Source organism: Eublepharis macularius, chromosome 6 (genome assembly GCF_028583425.1).
Source record: "Eublepharis macularius isolate TG4126 chromosome 6, MPM_Emac_v1.0, whole genome shotgun sequence".
NCBI lineage: Eukaryota > Metazoa > Chordata > Lepidosauria > Squamata > Eublepharidae > Eublepharis > Eublepharis macularius.
The window spans coordinates 120301321-120320260 of record NC_072795.1 but is presented as its reverse complement, the minus strand read 5'-3'; the positions used below and the strand labels follow the sequence as shown (position 1 = coordinate 120320260).

The window sequence follows — 18940 nt, the reverse complement described above, 5'->3', positions numbered from 1 at the left end:
ATCCTAATGAAGTAATGCAAACAAACAAGCTTTTCTAAGGACTGTTTAGTGGAAAGTCATTATTATTATAAACATGCTGGATTAATATATCAATGGAAAAAATAATGCCTGCGATGGGTGTTTCCTGCACTGCAATAAAAGAATGTTAGATCCTATGTCCTATTATTGCAACTTTTGCAAGACCAAGAGATATGCAAAAATAAAATGAAGTAATATTTAAGCCTGCGCAAGTGACGTGGCCAGGATTTTTCTTTTTTCTTTTTTAACATTTCACAATTTGCTGTCCCCTATTGCTCTGGTGGCATTACTAGATCACATGGGGAGGGCAGATGTCATTACTTCCTTGCTTTAGATGGGGGAAACGATCACATGGGAAGTAACTACATCGCTGGCTTCTTCCATGCAACCCTCTAACAGGACCAAATAGATATGGGATGAATCCACAGGAGAGGAGCAACCATGTTACTAAGGAAATGTAAGACGTGTCATTCTAAGCTGTTACCTAAGAAGACTTATTTCTCAAGACCATTTCCCCCATCCCTCACTTAGTATTGGATTTCTTTGCTTCATTATAAGAATTACTGTAAAAAGAAAAATCTAATCGGCCCCAAATCCAAAGAGTTGTGAAACTAGGACCATAGGCGCAAGGCCTGGGGGGCAGGGGCTAGTTCTTCTTGCAACCTCTCTTCCCGTGCCTTATGGCAAACTGCTTTTGAGCTGAGAGGACTGATACAGCGTGGAGTAGATGTCATATGTTCAAAGGAAGAAGAAAAAATTATTGGAAGCTCCATGCATTGGGCCAAGTTGTTCTTTGGATCCTCAGCTACAACATTCTACTGAAACATGCCAAGGGTAATAGAAAAAATCACAGAATTTGGAGATTTGGCAGGTTTTTTTGTAAACAAAAAGAAGTCAAAGATACTGTGTAAAAATATGACTAAACAAAAACAACAGCAACTTATGGAAATAACAGACTGTGAAGTAACAAATAAGGTGAAATATTTGGGAATTGAACTGACTGCAAAGAATATAGATCTATTTAAGAACAATTATGAGAAATTGTGGACTCAAATAGAGCGAGACTTGATTAAATGGAATAGATTGAATTTGTCATGGTTGGGAAGAATTGCAGCAGTCAAGATGAATGTGCTGCCAAGAGTGATGTTTTTGTTACAGACAATACCAGTTATTCGGGATTCCAAGCAGTTTGAGAAATGGCAGAGAAAGATATCGGACTTTGTTTGGGCAGGCAAAAAGCCTCGAGTGAAAATGAAAGTGTTACAGGACGCGAAAGAGAGAGGCGGAATGCAACTGCCCAACCTAAGACTTTACTATGAGGCAATCTGCTTGGTTTGGCTGAAGGACTGGATGATGCTTAAAAATCGCAAATTGCTGGCCTTAGAGGGATACAAAAAAATATTTGGATGGCATGCATACTTATGGTATGATAAAGTAAAAGCGGACTCTATGTTTTTACACCATTACATTCGGAGAAGCCTCTTCACAATATGGAAAAAGTACAGAGATTACCTACAAGAAGGAATTCCCTCCTGGGTGGTTCCTTATGAAGCGATAGATCCGAGAACTGTTGATAATGAACAACAGTGTTTAACGTATAAGGAGATAACATGAATAGAATTTTCTAAATTAAGAATAAAGACGCAAGAAGAGTTGTCTCCAAATTATGACTGGTTTCAATATAGACAGCTCAGAGACCTTTATAAATCGGATTGTGCCAAGGGAGGGATAAGAATGGAGAACTCGGACTTGGAGGAAGTAATTTTACAAGAAGACAAAAAGGAAATTTCAAAGGTCTATAAAGTGTTGTTAAAATGGTATACTGAAGAAGAGGTAGTTAAGGTGCAAATGGTGAAGTGGGCTATAAATTTTAATAAAGAAATAACAATGGAGGCGTGGGAATATTTGTGGAAAAATACTTTGAAGATTACGACATGCACTAACATTAAAGAGAATGTCTATAAAATGATCTATCGTTGGTACCTGACACCAAAGAAAATTGCGCTAGGGAATGTGAACACGTCTAATAAATGCTGGAAATGTAAAAAGCATGAAGGATCTTTGTACCATATGTAGTGGACTTGTGAGGTAGTCAGGCAGTACTGGGGGGAAATAATAAGAGTAATAAGTGAGATTTTACAGTTTCAAGTTAATAAGAACCCAGAACTCCTGCTACTGAACTTGGGAATGGAAGATATTCCAGCACAACATAGGACATTGCTTTTTTACATGACAGCAGCGGCTAGACTTTTGTATGCGCAAAAGTGGAAAGTACAAGAAGTGCCAACTATCGAGGACTGGATTCACAAATTGCTGTACATGGCGGAGATGGATAAACTGACAAGAAAACTAAGAGACCTTGATCCAGGACAGTTTAACACAGATTGGGAGAAGCTGAAACAATATTTGGTGAAAAAATGGGAGGTGGGAGGAGAACTGTGGCAGTTTGAAAATTATTGAAGAAAAACAAAAGAAGAGAGAAGTGACTATACCGGGGGGAGGAGAGTTAAAGAAGAATTACTAAGCAATTATTCTATTTGATTATTCTATACAGTATTAAGTAATAGTTATTATGTGATATATAAGAATAGAAATTAATTAATTAATTATGTTGCTGGCAGATAGGGGTGTAATTGAGAATTAACAGAATTAAAATTCATGAATACAAGAAGGGGGGGAATGAGAAGTAGCATATAGAATATAGGTTAAATTGATTGACTTATGCTGAAGGTATTTTTGGTTATAGCGATATTTAGAAATGTGCAGAACATGGGTTAAATTGATTGACTTATGTCGAATGTATATTGTGTTTATAGGTATATTTAGAAATGTGTAGAACACGAGTCAAATTGATTGACTTTATGTTATAAAGATAAGAGATATAAGAGGAAGTAAAGAGTAACATATAGAGTATAAGTTAAATTGGTTGACTTATAAATGTATTCATCACTTATGAGTACTCAAGTTATGTATAGGGAGGGATAAATTGTTTGTCCCATATTGATGACATTAGAATGAATAAGTTAGAGTACAGGATATTGAGAATATTACCAGTATTATTACTATTGAATAACATGCCAGGAATGTATTAGTTAGTTGATAAGTGAAGGGAAATTGACTTAGCACTGTGTTATAATAGACTAGCTTAGAAGAGTGTGAAAGTATATGTTTAATTGACAAAATAAGTTGAAATGAGTAGGGGAAGAATAGACAAAGGGTTGGAAAACTGTTGGAAGTCAACAAACAGGGGGGGGAAAGGGAGGGGGTTAGAACTGGAATATTAAAGTAATTTGATTGTTATAAATGACAAAATATTTCTAATTCCAATAAAATTAAAAAAAAAAACATTCTACTGAAACCAACTGCATGCAAATAGCCCCACAACTAAATACATTTCCACCGTTTGTGGGCATAGAGTGGATTCTCCCAACCATGTTTTGACATGCTGATTGCCATTATCAAATTAGCTTGATCCTCTGAAACTTCAATTAATGACCGCCAAAGGGGGGGAATTTGGTCTTGATGAACTTGTCACCTTGTGAATGGGCTGTTAATGGGCCATTAAATCCAGGGCTTTTTTCCAGCTGGAATGCGGTGGAACGGAGTTCTGGCACCTCTTGAAAATGGTCACATAGCCGGTGGCCCCGCCCCCTGATCTCCAGACAGAGGGGAGTTTAGATTTCCCTCCACACCCGTGGAAGCACGGAGGGCAATCTAAACTACCCTCTGTCTGGAGATCAGGGGGCGGGGCCACCGGCTATGTGACCATTTTTGCCAAGGGCAATTTAAACTTTAAAAAACTCCCCCCTTGTTCCAGCTGACCCAAAGTGATGTCATTGTGCGGTCCTGAGTTCCACCACTGAGTTCCACCATCTCTTTTCCCAGAAAAAAAGCCCTGATTAAATCTATCCGCGGGGAGGGTGGAATATAAATCGAATAAAATAAACAAATAAATTCTATCACAGCGATTTATCAGAATCTGCTGCCAAGGGTCACCCAGAATTCCTGTCATCTCAGTTTCAAAGCAATAAACCCTTTGGAGGAGGTAAAAACTCAAGACATTTTGTATATACAAATGCCTCTGAAGTGCTGTGCTGTGCAAGCCCCATCACTATTCTCTAACAAGGCAAACAGCTCAACTATGAGCCTTCCAGGAAGTTATTAATATTTGGCTTTACTAGATCAAGAGCAGGAAACAGACTAACTACACACTTTTTGATATCTATAGGAGTATCACCAGCCTTCTCCTCTCACCCTGTGTGCATATTTCAAAGAGTTGTTTACATTGTCCAATACTCTGAAATAAACACCTTGCTAAAATGCTACAAAATAAATCAGCATTAAAATACTACATGAAAATAGTAAGAGATGAAAATCAGATCTGTCAGATGTGAAGATCTGAGATAACATCATAATGTGGCCCAATTTCCCCCCTCCAACATGGAAATGTGTAAGCCAACCTAATACTATCATGACAGCTAAAGGCCCCTTCTTATGTTACAGGAATAGGATGCATGCCATGTGCCTGTGGGTGCATCTCATACCATTTCATTACCTTTTGAACATGGAGATCACATGAGAGAAGCTAGTCAACATGACTACTTTCCCTCAAGGGAAACTCTAGTACCATCTCTAGGAGACAGGGTGACATTTGCTGGAAATGTCCCAATTTGTCAAGACTTAGAAGAGCTCTTGAATAAATGGACAGTCATTAACTACTGAATCACATCTTTCAATGACATCCAGTTGAGATCCATGTTTTAATGTTATCAGAGCAGCAGAGAAGCTACCATTGGAAGAAACCATACATGCCACTCCAGCATTGTAAGAATCGGTCCTAAGCTCAAGTCTCCATTTTGACAGGGGTTTCCCCTGCCACAAGACACACACCCCTTTACTGCCTAGAATATGAACAATATAACAGGTGCGGTAGCAGCTCACAATACTTTGTGATACTTTGATCTAGAGCTGCAGCTGCTTTGGTGATCTCCAGGACACATTTCAGAGCACATGATATTGTGTAAATTGCCAGGTACAGGAGGGCAGGTGAAATCTGTGAGCTACTGTCTATAATGGTATGTTGTTTGCATGAATGAATGCCTCTGGGGAATGAAAAGAATGAACTTCCTTCAATGTAACATTTAAGCTGTCTTCAAATATGAAAGAATTTCAAATAAAGTAGAATAAGAAATTTTAAAAGGTGGCATATGTGGTAGAACTGCCTGTTTGGCAGTCAGAACTGCTGTAGTAGAACGTTAAACTGAAGTAACAGCTATATCTATGCAGTTCTCTTAGACACTCACATAGGACTTTTTCGATTATAACCTGTGTTTTGCCTGTCAATGTATCATCTCCCGCATGAATCATTGCAACATTTAACCACCTTGTCTTTTTAAAGGTGTAGCAGAACAGCCTGTCTTCTTTGTGCTATATAAACAAAGATAAGAGATTCTACACTAATCACCCTTTTATTCTGTGGAGGACATGTAGCTTTCTATGCCTGAATTTTCCAAATGGTTGGTGCTCAAAAGAGCTTACGGATAACTGGAGTATTTTGCCTACTGAATCAGGACTTTTTTTTTCAAATGATACCAAAATACGACATTTATAGAAAAAATGTCTCTTCTTGTGAAAAATTTGTTTATGGTGTTAGTAAATTTGTTAAGAAACTCACTCATTCCGGGCTCAGTCAGATAGCTGTAGCGCTTACGTAAAGCAAGGGAGACAAAGTTCTGTCGCCGGTCTGTTTTCTCCGTCTGTAACAAAACATACATCTTTTTGGTACCTTCAGCAGCAGGGCTACCATCTAGAGTCCGTTGCTTTATTCTTTTTGCATTCTGCTTTTTGCATTCTGCTCAAAGTAGTGTTCAAAGCAGGAATGTACATTCAGGTATTTCGGATCCAAAATATTGCCTGAAATTTCCTGTTTATTTTCAGGTTGGAAATATCCAGCTGGAAACTAAACACGGAATTTTGGGCCCTGGTTCAGATCCAAAATATTCAAATGCACACCCCTAGCAGAAAAAGTGATGCTAGCGACTTGTTTTCTTAACTACCTATCTTTCCCCTTGCACCTTAAATCTTTTGGAGAGAGTTAACAGTACCTTAAACAGTATGGGAGAGTAAACAGTACCTTGAACAGTATACATTCAAGTAAAATGAACTGTGGCTCTATCTAGAAAACTGAATAGGGAAGGAGGAATGGAACCATCTTGATGTTCTTCAGCATATGTTTTAATTTAATAACCATTCCATGAGATAGTCTAATCTGAGAGATTAGACTGACCTGAGGCAAAACAATGAATTTATCTCTAGTCTGGATTTAAGTTACAGTCTACCTCAAATATATTTTAATTGTCTTTCATTTATTCCACCTTCCCTCAAAAATCCCTCAGCTATTTGGAGCCGGTTCTGAGGTTGCACTCAACTGGCACGTATTTAAAACTTGTACCTTAAGATTCACGTTGTCATTGAAGAATGGATATAAAGGTGTCTGTTTCATTATAAACGTACGCTTGGGGAAGAAGGAAAATGGTAAGTTACAAGATGCACTTTAGGGCCAAATCAGATGCTGCTTTCCCCCAGGATTTGACCTAGGTTGTGGCTGGAAGTCCACAACCCAGCCCTCCTCTGCTCCCCTCCTCACCACAGATAGGAGGAAATGAATTAACTACAGAAGTTCCATGTTAATTTGAACGTGGAGCAGGTTCTGTACTACAGGATCAGAGACACCTTGTACTCAAGCACACCAGGAGTTCTTCAGTTCACATTATCTTCTAGTATTCATGAAGGGAGTGAGGGAGGTGTATGGAGGGTTCATAGGAGGCATAACAATACCCCCCTCCATCTCATTACAGCTAGAATCCTGGGGCAAATCAACTTTTATGCAGGGTGCTTGGTCATGAAATAGACATGTATATATATATATATATCCATTCTTTCAGGACACTGACACATGTTTTGAAGACACAGAGATTAAGACTGTTTTCACACTGCTTATCGGCCACGGAACATTGCGCCAAGCTCCCGGAATGACAGCGTCTTCCTGATGCGATTTTGTGCAAGAACGGCAGTTCTCGTGCGAAATCACACCAGGAAGACGCTGTCGTTCCGGGAGCTTGGCGCTATGTTCCGCGGCCGGTAAGCAGTGTGAAAACGGCCAACGTCAGTAAAGTGTAATATCAAAACCAGCCTTACCGCTATAGGACTTTGCCAGATGCCATATCTCAAAGAACACCTGAGAGGTGCATTTTTTTGCTATGTAGTACTGTTATGAAAATGTTCTGCAGTTTATCCATCTCCACCATATTGCAACATTAACATTAGAGTAATCATTTCTGTTTACAAATGAGAGTGTCCACACAGGGCTACAGTTAACACATGTAGAACATCTATAAAGCTAGAACTGAGGCCAAATACCTCTCCCAAAATTAACTTGCCATGAAAGCACATATATCACAAGGTACACCTACATTAAAGTGAATACATAAAGGACAAAAAAAGGCATGGAAGGGTTTTTTTTTTAATATGCACAAATGCACAGATGCAGATTAAAAAGCAATTGCTAACTGGTAACAAGTTGCATTGTTAATCCCTATAGAAATTTTGTAGCTTGGCTTAGTAAAGGTCTTCTGCAAAAAAAAATTCTTTTTAGATATGCATTCAGTATGGAAATAAAATGTTCTGAAGAAATAAAAAAAAAAGTAGTTTGAATTTTATAGACATTAGATGATATATATCATTTATTGGGCTGCTGTATATCTAAGGGTACAAACCTGCCAAATGTAAATCCAATTGATTTGAGTGGGGAAGTTGAGAACTTTCCCAACTGAAATGACTTGGACTTGAGCATGTTGAATCCTTCCTTCATTTTTTTTTATATTATTTTCATCAGCCACAAACATACCAGAGGCAATGGGCATAATACATAAACGGGGCTGATTCGTTTCCCATCCCCAGTTAGGGTGCAACAGGAGATCTGATCACTCAGTTGCCTTGGTGCTTGTTGCAGGGCTGCGAAACAGGAAAATCCAGTGATTTTCTAGGTCTTAAAAGGTTTGCACTGGCTTGTGGGTGGGCTGGGGGAGGGAAACATCCATGCAGTGTGTTTTGTTGACTGTACCCAGTTTTTTGGGTAACATTTATAAGGTCGAATCCAAAAAGCTGAACAGCTGCTAGTTTTGTTCCACGTACACTAGTGCAAGAGTTTGCACAGTAGTTGTGCAGCGCTATAATGTGCAGGTTCCTAGCAGTTCTCATGCTTCTATAAGAGCTCGTGCAAATTCTTGCTAGAAAACCAGATGCATTTAGTTTCACTTATTGTATGCAAAGCTCTGCTTTGGAGGGTAAAAATAGTCTTTTTTTTGTGAGCAGAAAGCATCCCCCGGTGTGCAAAAGAGCACAGCTCAATCCAGTAAGGGTTGCCAACAGGTCTATAGGAAAAAAATGTTGTGCCCTTTTATCAGAGGCGTACTGTCGGGCAGCTGAAGATTTTCATGGCTTGAGGGTAAATAATGTCACCTGGTAACTCACATTCTATTCAGCTTCTGTTAAAGGGGCAAGACATTTTTTTCTTCAGGCAGTTGGAAAATCTAAACCCAACCTGTGACATTTATTTAAAAACAGGTATCTAATTCTTGACAGACGAATGCTTGGTTTATTTGAGAAAATAGTGATGAACTGTTGGCTAGCTTCTGGCCAGAAACCATACCCCTAATAATTGTGGACCAGATGATATCAGGGATGTTTTCCCTTCTCTTCATCTCCCTTCCTCTGACAGAATACCAATTACAGAGAGCATGATCCCTCTTGCAAAGCGCCACAGGCAGGAGAACATCTCCAAGGGGTTGTACTGAACCCGTCCACTGCGGGCACTCAGCTAGGTTCCTATAACAGCATTTCCGATCTCACACATTTTGGAAGGGAGGCTCTTCCACACCCCCCACAGAGATATACAGTGGTCTTCTCCTCTCCAGGCCTCTGACTGGAGGCTTCTCACACCAAGAGCTGTAGTTTGTGTGCTGTTGCCTGGAAGAGGAGAAGACTCCCCTGTGCGAGTGTGACAGGGCATCTCTTGACTAGAAAGAGCAAAGGGCATTAGCTGTGTGGTTAGCCTAGACACAGTACATTTGACTGAAGGCTGGTGGGAGATGAGAAGGGAATGGGGAAAGGGTGAGGGATCCCCCCCCCCCCACTCCCCAGGTGTGCAGTTTCTACAAGCTGCACACATAGGGCCAGATCCTTCTTCTAAGTTGGACTATACGGCACTCTTCTACTAAGTCTTCCTTCAACTGAGAAAGAGTCATGGAGAATGACTTTTTCTGATGGAGAATGTCTTTTTCTGATGTAGGAAGGCTTTCTCTGATCAAGAAAAGCCTTCTTTTGATGAAGGAAGTCTTCTTCTGTTGGATGAAGACTTGTTGGATTCAACATGCAGAAGTGGAAGTATCATGTCCACACTGCCCCAAACACAACATGTAAACTTAAACTTTATTTAATGTCTGCTGTGTTGGTGTTTGGCTGCAAAACATGTAAATACATATTATCTGAGAGTTTAGCAATAATATTTTAGAGGCAGCAGATATGTATATCTTTTATTGATGCAAATTCGGATATAGTAATAAAAAGACAATGGTTATATTACCTCATCATCTTGATCTGACTCTGTTTCCTTTGGGTCCCAAGATGCATTGCAGAGACAAGGAGTATTATAATGGGCAGCAGGGAAAAGAATATCAGGATATGAAAAGGACCAAGTAAGGGTGCACAAAAAAAGCAAAGCTAATATATAAGGCAAAGCAAATTCAAAACGTCAACAGAAAATACACTGAATGCAAATTAACGTGACATTACTGAAAGCATAAATATCGATAAACTGCAAGCTGAAGCATGAGCTGTAAACAGAGAGCCCCATCCATAAAAAAACCCAAATAACAAACTGAACAGCACAGTAACAATAAATTTCAAATGGCTTCTGCATACATGAAAACAATTAGACATAAAACAAGCTTATTCAGACTGCAAGGCATTCCCATTGCTAGTGTTTCATTCTAATCAGCAAAATAAAAGAAAATATTTTTAAAAAATCCAAAACAAACAACCCTCCCGCCCAAAGATTCATCAACTGAAATGAAATAAATCTTGGAAGTCATACCTTTTTGTGTGCTGGCAGAGTGATATTTAAATTGCAAACGGCTGTTTGTGGCAGGCCCTTGGTAGTCTTTGGTTCTTTTAAAAAGGATAAGCGACCACAAGGTTCTTGGCTGGTGTCTCTAATCTATAAGTAAACAAATATCCTCAAGTTGGTCTTAGAAGTTTAATGTTTTGTGTGTGTGTGTGTGTTATGCATTACATTTAATTCGGCTCACATCTCTGACGTCAAACAAACAAACCTAAAAGAGAAGGGTTTTTTTTTAATACCAAGTGCCTGTTCAAATGCTTTGCCCTAAAACGGTTCCCAACAGTACTTCTCATCCATCTACAGATTACATCTAGAGATTAAGCTGCATGATCCTGGTTATAGGATGCCATATACAAGGACCTAGAAAAACCCTGGCTGGTGAGAGTGGGTAGACCAAAGAGACTGAATTCTAGAGGCTAGCACTGGGCACATCAAGTGATTGGCTTTCATAGAAGCCCTGTTCACATGTTACAGTTAGTGCGTGTACATCCTGCATATACATGCGTACATCTGTAGGCAGGATTGCCAGGTCCCCTTATTCTCCTGGAAGGAGAGGAGAGACCCAGAACTTACCTCTCTTCTCTCTTTGCGTGCACGGTGACATCACTTCCAGGAGTGACATCACAGAAGCACTCCTTCACTTCGCACCAGGCTGATTCGGGCCACGCTTCGCACCGGTTCGAATCAGCCTGTTTGGGGCCCAAATCGACCAGTTGCAAACCATGGGAGTGCTCCCGGACCCTGCATGATGACATCACTCCCGAGAGTTATGTTGTCGTGCTGTACCGGGAGTGTGCCCAGGAGGCCTGTTCCCCCTCCATACCCCCCACCCGCCAGATGAGTGGTGGCAGGGGTAGAGGGTGGGAGTGGTGGATTCTCTGCCTCCACTGGGGGACCTGGCAGCCCTATTTGTATGTAAGAAAGCCAACGACCATTTACTTTGCAACTGAGACCAGGGACCAATAACTGGATAAATATGAGCTCTGTATCACACATACACACTTACATGTTGAATGTAACATAATTAACACACACATAAAGAAAAATCCAGCAAAATCATAGGTTGTTAGGCTGTATGTGTGTTTACTGCAACATGTTGGACAGGCCTATGATATTAGGGTGATGTGAGGGAAGGTCCAGAAGAAATCCCTGGAGGCTCTTGATAGCCCTGAGAACAATCAAGGCACCCTTATAGCCAAGAAGTCTGCATTATTCAAATAGCAGGTCAGTAAAATTATTCATATTAAGCAAGTGAACTCAACCACACAAACAGGAGATCCATTTGATCTTAAGAGGGATATATATCCTATCATTGCAGCTCTCGAAGTAGTTGATGAATTACCACGTAAAAGATAATTACAAATAAAACTGGATGAAGCCAGGTGAATTGCTTGTGGGGGGAAGGGGGCAGTGTATAAAGGAAAGTAAGAGGGCAACAGTGAAATGCACCCACCAGCATGTGAAAATGCAATCTCGGTCCTGGTAGGCACGTCCAAGTGGTCTCTGCTCTGCACATCGATGGATGTTTGAAAATCCCCTGAACCCACCGGGCTTTGCATACTGACTTTTGATTGAAATAATCAGCAGCAATAACAGCCAACTTTTCAAAAGGCACCAGGGCCGATTCCAGACGACTAACCTTAAGTCGCCTCATGCCGCCCTCTTCCGGATCGCGACGGGGAAAATGCGAAATATCGCGTTTCCTCGCGCGAGTTTTGCGCGTCGTCGCGCAAAACTCGCGCGAGGAAACGCGATATTTCGCATTTTCCCCATCGCGATCCGGAAGAGGGCGGCATGAGGCGACTTAAGGTTAGTCGTCTGGAATCGGCCCAGATCAGTTTGCATCAAGAGCTGGGCCTTGTACAGCTTTCTACACATCAGCAAATAAATTCATTGATGTATCTCCTCTGGAACCTCCTTCTAGAGCTCCTTACTGCCACTATTCTGTTTCCGTGAGTATCCTGAGAAGGATCACTCCTAATCTGAAGGGTGAAGTTTCCAGTTAATGGCGGACAATATTTCCTTGCAACACTGGAAGTTGACGGCATTCCATGTGCACCTTTTCAGAACATTCCAAATTAACAGGGGCTTAATTTTTTTTAAAAAAATCCACATTATTACAAGGAGAAGACATTTTTCTCAGAGGTACTTCTCTGGCGGCCTTACTTTTACCTTGATAGAAAATGGCAGTCTGTTTTCTTTGAAAGCATAAAAATTAAATACGAGTTGTTGTCCTCCTTTAGTCAGAGGGGCCAGATTCCCATAGCAATCCACATAAATAGGCTTTCCTTCCAGAACCTGTCATATCAATAAAAAAGCTTGTTAAAATGTATCAGATCCACTCAATAATTAAGCTAAGGAGTACAGCTCTTAGTCAGAATGATTATTTAAGAAACTATTGTTTTTTTTTAACTATCCTCCCCCCGCCCATTCTATCCTCACAACGACCCCTTTCGCAAGGCTTGGCTGACAGCCAAACTGGATGAGACACCATCCCTGGGTTTGCCTCAGGGATATGCCTCCATTTTCTAGTTGGGGAATGCCTTTTAAGAGCATTGCAGGGGCCTGATTCTGGTTGGGACCACCACAGGCAGGGGGGAGGAAGGGCGTCTGCCTTCTCCCCTGTTCCATTTTTCTGAACTGAAACGGTGTCAGGGAGCATTGTCGACATGCCCTGCTTGGTGTTATTTCAGGTAAGAAAAATGGGGGAGGGGGGTGAGCTCCTCTTCCCCTTGCAGTGGTCCTGACCAGAACTGGGCCCTTGTGGCTTTCTCAAAAGGCCTCAACTTTACAAAATGGAGTCATGTCCTTGCGACAAACCACAGGAACAGCATCCCATTTGGCCCTGATTACTGGCCTGAAGTCAGTTGGCTTTAAGGGTCATTGGAGAATTTGACCCTGGGTCACCCCGTTCTTAGCCTAACTCTCTAACAGCTATACCTCAATGGCTGTCACACACTGTGTAGTCACCTACTGTGACTCAGATACTCTCTTTTCAACAAGAAGAGGTGGATCCTACCAGCTCCCCCCTCAAAACTTGCTCAGTTCCCCTCCTCCCTGAATCTCCATGTGGCTTTTTGTCCACATAGTTCCCATGACCTCCAGGATAGCCTTTTGTTAACAGGGGGCCTTCCTGCCTCTCATACCACCAGAAAAGCTGGTAGAATCAAATCCTTTGGTAAAAGGCCAATGTGGAGATGAGGTTCCATTTTCTGTCTGCCGTCCTTGGACATCTTAACCCTACCAGTTCCCTCACCTGCTGCTGCCCCAGGAAATCCCTGGTTCTGACGTCCCTCACTTAAGTTACTCTGGATGGGCACAAATGCATGAAACAAGTGTCTTTGGGTCAATCATCGTAAGGCTCTTGGGGGGACGTTAAAGGAAACATTCAGAAAAGAAGCAACATCCTAGCAGCACTCTGCAGTCTCCAGACAGGGTGAGGATCAGAAGAATCAAGGGGTAAAACTTTTCCTCAATCATACCAATTCTGGCTGTAGATGAGGGTTTACATGACTGAATAATTCCTTATCTAAAAAGAGAACAACAACAGCAACAAAACTCTTCTTGCATATACAGCTCTAACATATCATGGATGATCATTCAGTCTAGCCTTCCCCCTGCAATGCCACTACAGTATGGAGAGGAAGGATTTTTGTGGAGCAGTATTCAACAATGCAGGGTATCCATCAGCAGCTCCTACATACTTGCTATCTGACATGTTAACTGTACCACTGAATTACCAATGTGTACATCAAAACCTCCATATGAAGTACCGTAGCCTTGCTTCTCAAAGTACTGAGTCAATCAGACAGACAACTTTGCTCTGATTGGTTCCTGAAAGTTCCGGGGTCTGACCTCTGGCCAGGGACCTAAAGCGGTCCAGGCCCCCTGCTCACCTTTCTTGTTGCTTGACATATGGAAAAAGTTTATCTATAGATAGTTACTGGGACTGGTTTACAATGACTTGGGTAGCCTTCTCTATCCATTCCACAACAGCAGACTCAAACTGTTTCTCCAAATCTCTGAACAGGCATCATGATGGGCTTTGCTACTGAGTTAGGATATACCTCGATATCTTTGCTCCTGGCAACTTCTTCGAAATTCTCTTGCTGCTCCAAAGTTTTGTCCACTTTGTCATCCGTCATGCAGAAGCAACGCAAATTGGATTCTACAGCGTCATTCATTTTGGCAAAAATCACAAACTTGGCCATATAGGGAACGCATATCAATTCCCTATAAAGTTGTGTGGCGAGCCCGACAGTTTCAAGAACTTGATGGCAGTCTGCTAGCCAAAATCTGAATATGGATTTGAAAAACAAAAGATCAGTCAGCATTTCTTCATATACTGGAGATCTAGTTTGCACAGAACTTAGCAAAAGGATGAATAAAAATTTGATTTGAATCACAACAAAACTATTGGCATCTCTGTCTAGGACCCCAGATACCAGAAGAAACTCAGGAGGAGTTTTGTACGCCTCCCTAGTTTAGAACAGAATAATCTCCAATAGGTTTATCTAAATTAAAGATATTTACACTGTACTATTTTAGTACATTTTCTCCCTCCCGTCAAGCAACCCCTCCCCTAAATCCACTTATTGAACCAAAATGTCCCCTTACTGAACCAGATTATCAGCTAGTTTGATCCTGACAAATCATCAAGCATAATAATCTGCTTTGCATTCACTCTTACTATATATACCTGGCTGAAACGTTGGTTGTGAAAGAGACACAATCGTTTACAAATGTCAGCGGAGTGGTGCCGGTGATATCTTCCCACTGAGCTGGTGAAGTACCGCCTGGGAGGGGGGAAAGATGCGTCAACATGTGTTTTTAAAATGATCTAAATTTCTGCACATTTTTAAACATCTGCTTCAAGATGCTTCTGCATTGCTTCATTTTTAACAAAATGTGTTAAACTGCTAAGACATCCTGATATGTCCTGGGGGTGGACACAGCTCGATGTAGAGTCTCTGCATTGATGGGAGCAGAGGATACACAGGTGATGGGAGCACAGAGCTAGCCAAGCATACACCCTCATTCCCCCACCCCAACTTGCTAGGCCCCTCCTCTCATGGCAGCACAGACCTTACTCCACCTGGTGCTCTCTCCTGCTCCTGGCAGTTACAGTACGTACACACAGACAGACAAACGGATCCTGTCTATCTCTTAGATTTCCTTTTTACCCCAATTTTCCTCCAATGGGCTTAGGGTGGCATACATGGTTCTCTTTTCCCTTTACTTTTCACAAGAACCCTATGAAGCAAGGAAGGCAGAGAGAGTGCCCCAAAGGCATTCAGTGAACCTCATGGCTGACAGCCAAACTAGATCTGTGTCCTTGTGGCCTCTATAAGGAGGTCACTGCCATTTTAAAATGCCACAGGGCCCCACAGCGTGGCCCTCTTGTTTCCCCGCACGTCTTATCAAGCACCAAACCTGGCTGCCACACAACCCCCTGAATTTTGTGGGGGGATGGACAAGAGTGCACTTGGGGAGGGGGGGAGGATGAGGCCCTCAGAGCATTTTAAAATCACTTGAAAATGGTGGTGGCATCTTTGTGGTGGCCCCAAGGATGCCATCATTTCTATTTTGGTCCCGAGTAGGGGGGTTGAATCCAGGCCCCCCCCCCAAATCCTCCATTTGGATGCCGTGGAGGGTTTCCACTGATGGAAAGGGGGAGCAATTTCCACCAATTCCCTCCACAGCAGAACCTCCTTCACGCTGTTCCCAAATGAAACTTCCTGTATGATATTCTGTAAATAAATGGCGAGGAAGGCGACTAGGCAGCCCCGCATTCATTAAAACTCTGAATGTTTCGGAAGATAAAGCCCTTGTCACAGAAATGTATAACTGATAAAACAGAAATACACACGAGCAAAGAGAACCTTTCAGTTTGAAAAGTCGAATTAAACAAACACACACACGCCAAAAGTCACAGTAAAGATTCTTCAAACAGGAAGAGAGTTTCATGTGTACAGTCGTGTTGGTCTGTGGTAGGACAGCAAGATTTGAGTCCAGTAGCCCCGTTAAGGACCAAGGTGTGAGCTTTCAAGAGCAAGTCTGGTGAAGGGACATTTCATCAAAAGCGAATGCCCTGGAAATCTTGTTAGTCTTTAAGGTGGTACAGGGAGGCTTCGAGCATCTTCATGAATATGAAAACTGCCATATAAAAGGTACTATGGGCCCAAGAAATGTTGTATGTTGTACTCTAAAATATTATACATATAAATGTTTAGCATATCTTTCTAATTACTTGTGCAGTTTATATTTTTAGACTAACGAGGTATTACAAGGTCACACGCATCTGCGTGAACATGTTATGCTTCAGCAGAAGGACCGAAATCTTGCATAATGTGGCAAATACTGTAGCGTTCACCTTCCCGAGAATCCCGGCCTTTATTTTTAAAAAGACTAACTTTCTAGATCTTATGGTTATTAAGATAGACATTATGCAAGCAGAAATTTGAGAAACCAGAAGAATGAAAGATTTCTAGTGCTTGAAGTAAGGCTTCTTGTCTTACCATTAGCATAAACTACTAAAAACATTTAATAAGGATAATAAAATATCCAAAATAAGGGACAATATCAGTGCCGTCCTAAGTCAGGATGCTCGAAAACCCACTAGTGACCTGCTAATTTTTCAGTTTAATAGCTTGCCTGTTCATCGATGTATTTGTATTCCTATATTCCTTCCTAACCATATACTACAGCGTAATTGGGCTTTTTGTGCATGCAGGTTCTCATACAACATGAATTTTACAACCCTCCCCCGCAAATCCTTGCTGCATAACTGCTCCACTCAGCAGAGTGGACAGACAATTAGATCACTCACAAATCATATAAACCAGTCACAAATAAATGCTGTATTTCAATAAAATCCTATCCTTCTGTTTTCATCTAAGTAGTCCTTAGTAAATCTAATGGCCACTGATCAGTTTGAATTAGCAGTGTCTTTGCGCATGCACAGTTCTTACTGATTCACTTGACTTAGAAGAGTGTGACTTGGCTTAGGAAGCACAGTGACTTGAATCCAAAGAAATGCAAGTCAAGCAATGCTTGTGCCATATTTCTTCCCCGCTCTATTCCTGTTTCCACCCTAAATCTGCTCTGAGGTTGTGATCCTTGGGTACAGCATGGAATGCAGTATGGGAAGCTGCAGCTAGACTAGAAAATCCACCGAACTCACAGACCCTTTGCACAAATGCAGGTGCTTCCCACGTGCATAAAACACCTATTAATCCAACTCACGATGCTAATTTGTTTAATTTATACAAGGTGCAGAATTCTGTTTCTTCAAGCACAAAATTTAGGTTTTTAAAAATGAATTTAGAACTGACATTCGTTGCCACTGTTTTTGTCTTGTGTCTTCTTCAATATTTGGAGAAGCGACTTTCAGTAACAAAACTAAGATTTGCAGTGCAATCCTCAATGGACTGACTTCAACGGACTTAGAGGTGTGTAACTGTGTTTAGGATTGCATTGTTAGACACATTAGGTGAAAAAAATGTTGAGAAATTACTTTTCAATCTTTTTGTCTAACCTGTGATGCTACATAGTAGTCGAAGGCTCGGTGTTGTGTCGCCTTTATATCCGTTGGTTATCCCTTCCCCAGATGGGGGCGGCACAGGGATTGTCATGGTGATCGGTTTATGGAATTTTCTTCTCCTGGGTTCCACAGTAACAATGGGACTGAAAGTTGCTTTGTTGCCAAGGATTTTCTTGACGGTTTCATCTGGAACTGGTTGAGCCTGTTTATCAGTACAGAAAGAGAGTCTAGAAGCATAAGATTTAAAGTTTAAGATTTTTTTTTAAAGGAAAGCTGAATGATTTCCTCATTTCATTGAGCTCCGAGACCCCCAGCCTTTTTGACTCTGTGGGCACCTTTGGAATTTGAGAGGAGGTGGAGACCAACACCCCAAAATGGCTGCCATAGGAGGCAGAGACAAACTCAAATTGGCTTCCATATGAGGTGGAGTCAAATTGGAATACCAGCCTCCGCACACCTCCTGGAAAGAAGGAAAGCCTGAAATGGTAACTGACTAAGGGAAGCCCAAGTGCTTACCTAACCTCCATTCTCCAGCTGAAAAGCCTCCCATTTGAAGGAAGGAAGGCAGTAACAAGCCCTGGCTTACAGTGGTACCAAGGGAAGCACTGGCGGGAGCCATGGTGTCCATGTTGGGGAACCCGGCTCTGGCTTCTTGTTATACAATGCTCCCTTTTACGATTTGTTGAGCCATCACTACAGATCTTCAAAAAGCAGTTTCTACTTTGCCTCATCATATTTCAAGCAACATTTCTGTCACCGATATATGCTGCAAAGGCTACACAAGTCCAGTATTGAGGGTCAAAGTCAATAATGGAATCAAATTAAATTCAGTATTATCATGATGAAAATGTTAAAAGCGCAACAATTTGAAAAAGGAACCTCAATGAAATTCCTATTTTCTGTTGAAGGAAAAGTTACATGGAGGCTTCAGTTCTAAAGACGCTTTCCTTGAAATAATCCCCATTGAATAAAATGGGACTTCTGAATAGAGATGTTTAGGATTACTCTTTATATGCTGTAAATATTTGATTCATCCAGAGTCCAATTGTCCCCTGAGATGCTTATTTTGTTGGTCTGGATAAGGTTCAGAAGGGAGACCAGAAATTAAGGAGGACAGAGTTAGTATCTTTAGTAGTTGAGTAAAAGAAGGAATTTGGGCAGCTCATTTAGGGCTAAGAAAAACTGCATTTCCTTCTTCA

At 41.3% G+C, this 18940-nt stretch overlaps 1 protein-coding gene across 1 annotated transcript in view; it reads right to left on the bottom strand.

The window, feature by feature from the left end:
• Positions 1 to 18940, bottom strand: part of ANK3 (ankyrin 3) — a 307582-nt gene that overhangs the window by 36163 nt on the left and 252479 nt on the right. The window contains exons 30-36 of the mRNA XM_054982849.1: positions 17736 to 17943; positions 14898 to 14994; positions 14266 to 14494; positions 12371 to 12496; positions 10172 to 10294; positions 9662 to 9688; positions 5693 to 5774 (exon numbers count right to left, since the gene is read on the bottom strand). Coding sequence (XP_054838824.1) covers positions 5693 to 5774; positions 9662 to 9688; positions 10172 to 10294; positions 12371 to 12496; positions 14266 to 14494; positions 14898 to 14994; positions 17736 to 17943 — 892 coding nt within the window. The remainder of the gene's footprint in view (positions 1 to 5692; positions 5775 to 9661; positions 9689 to 10171; positions 10295 to 12370; positions 12497 to 14265; positions 14495 to 14897; positions 14995 to 17735; positions 17944 to 18940) is intronic.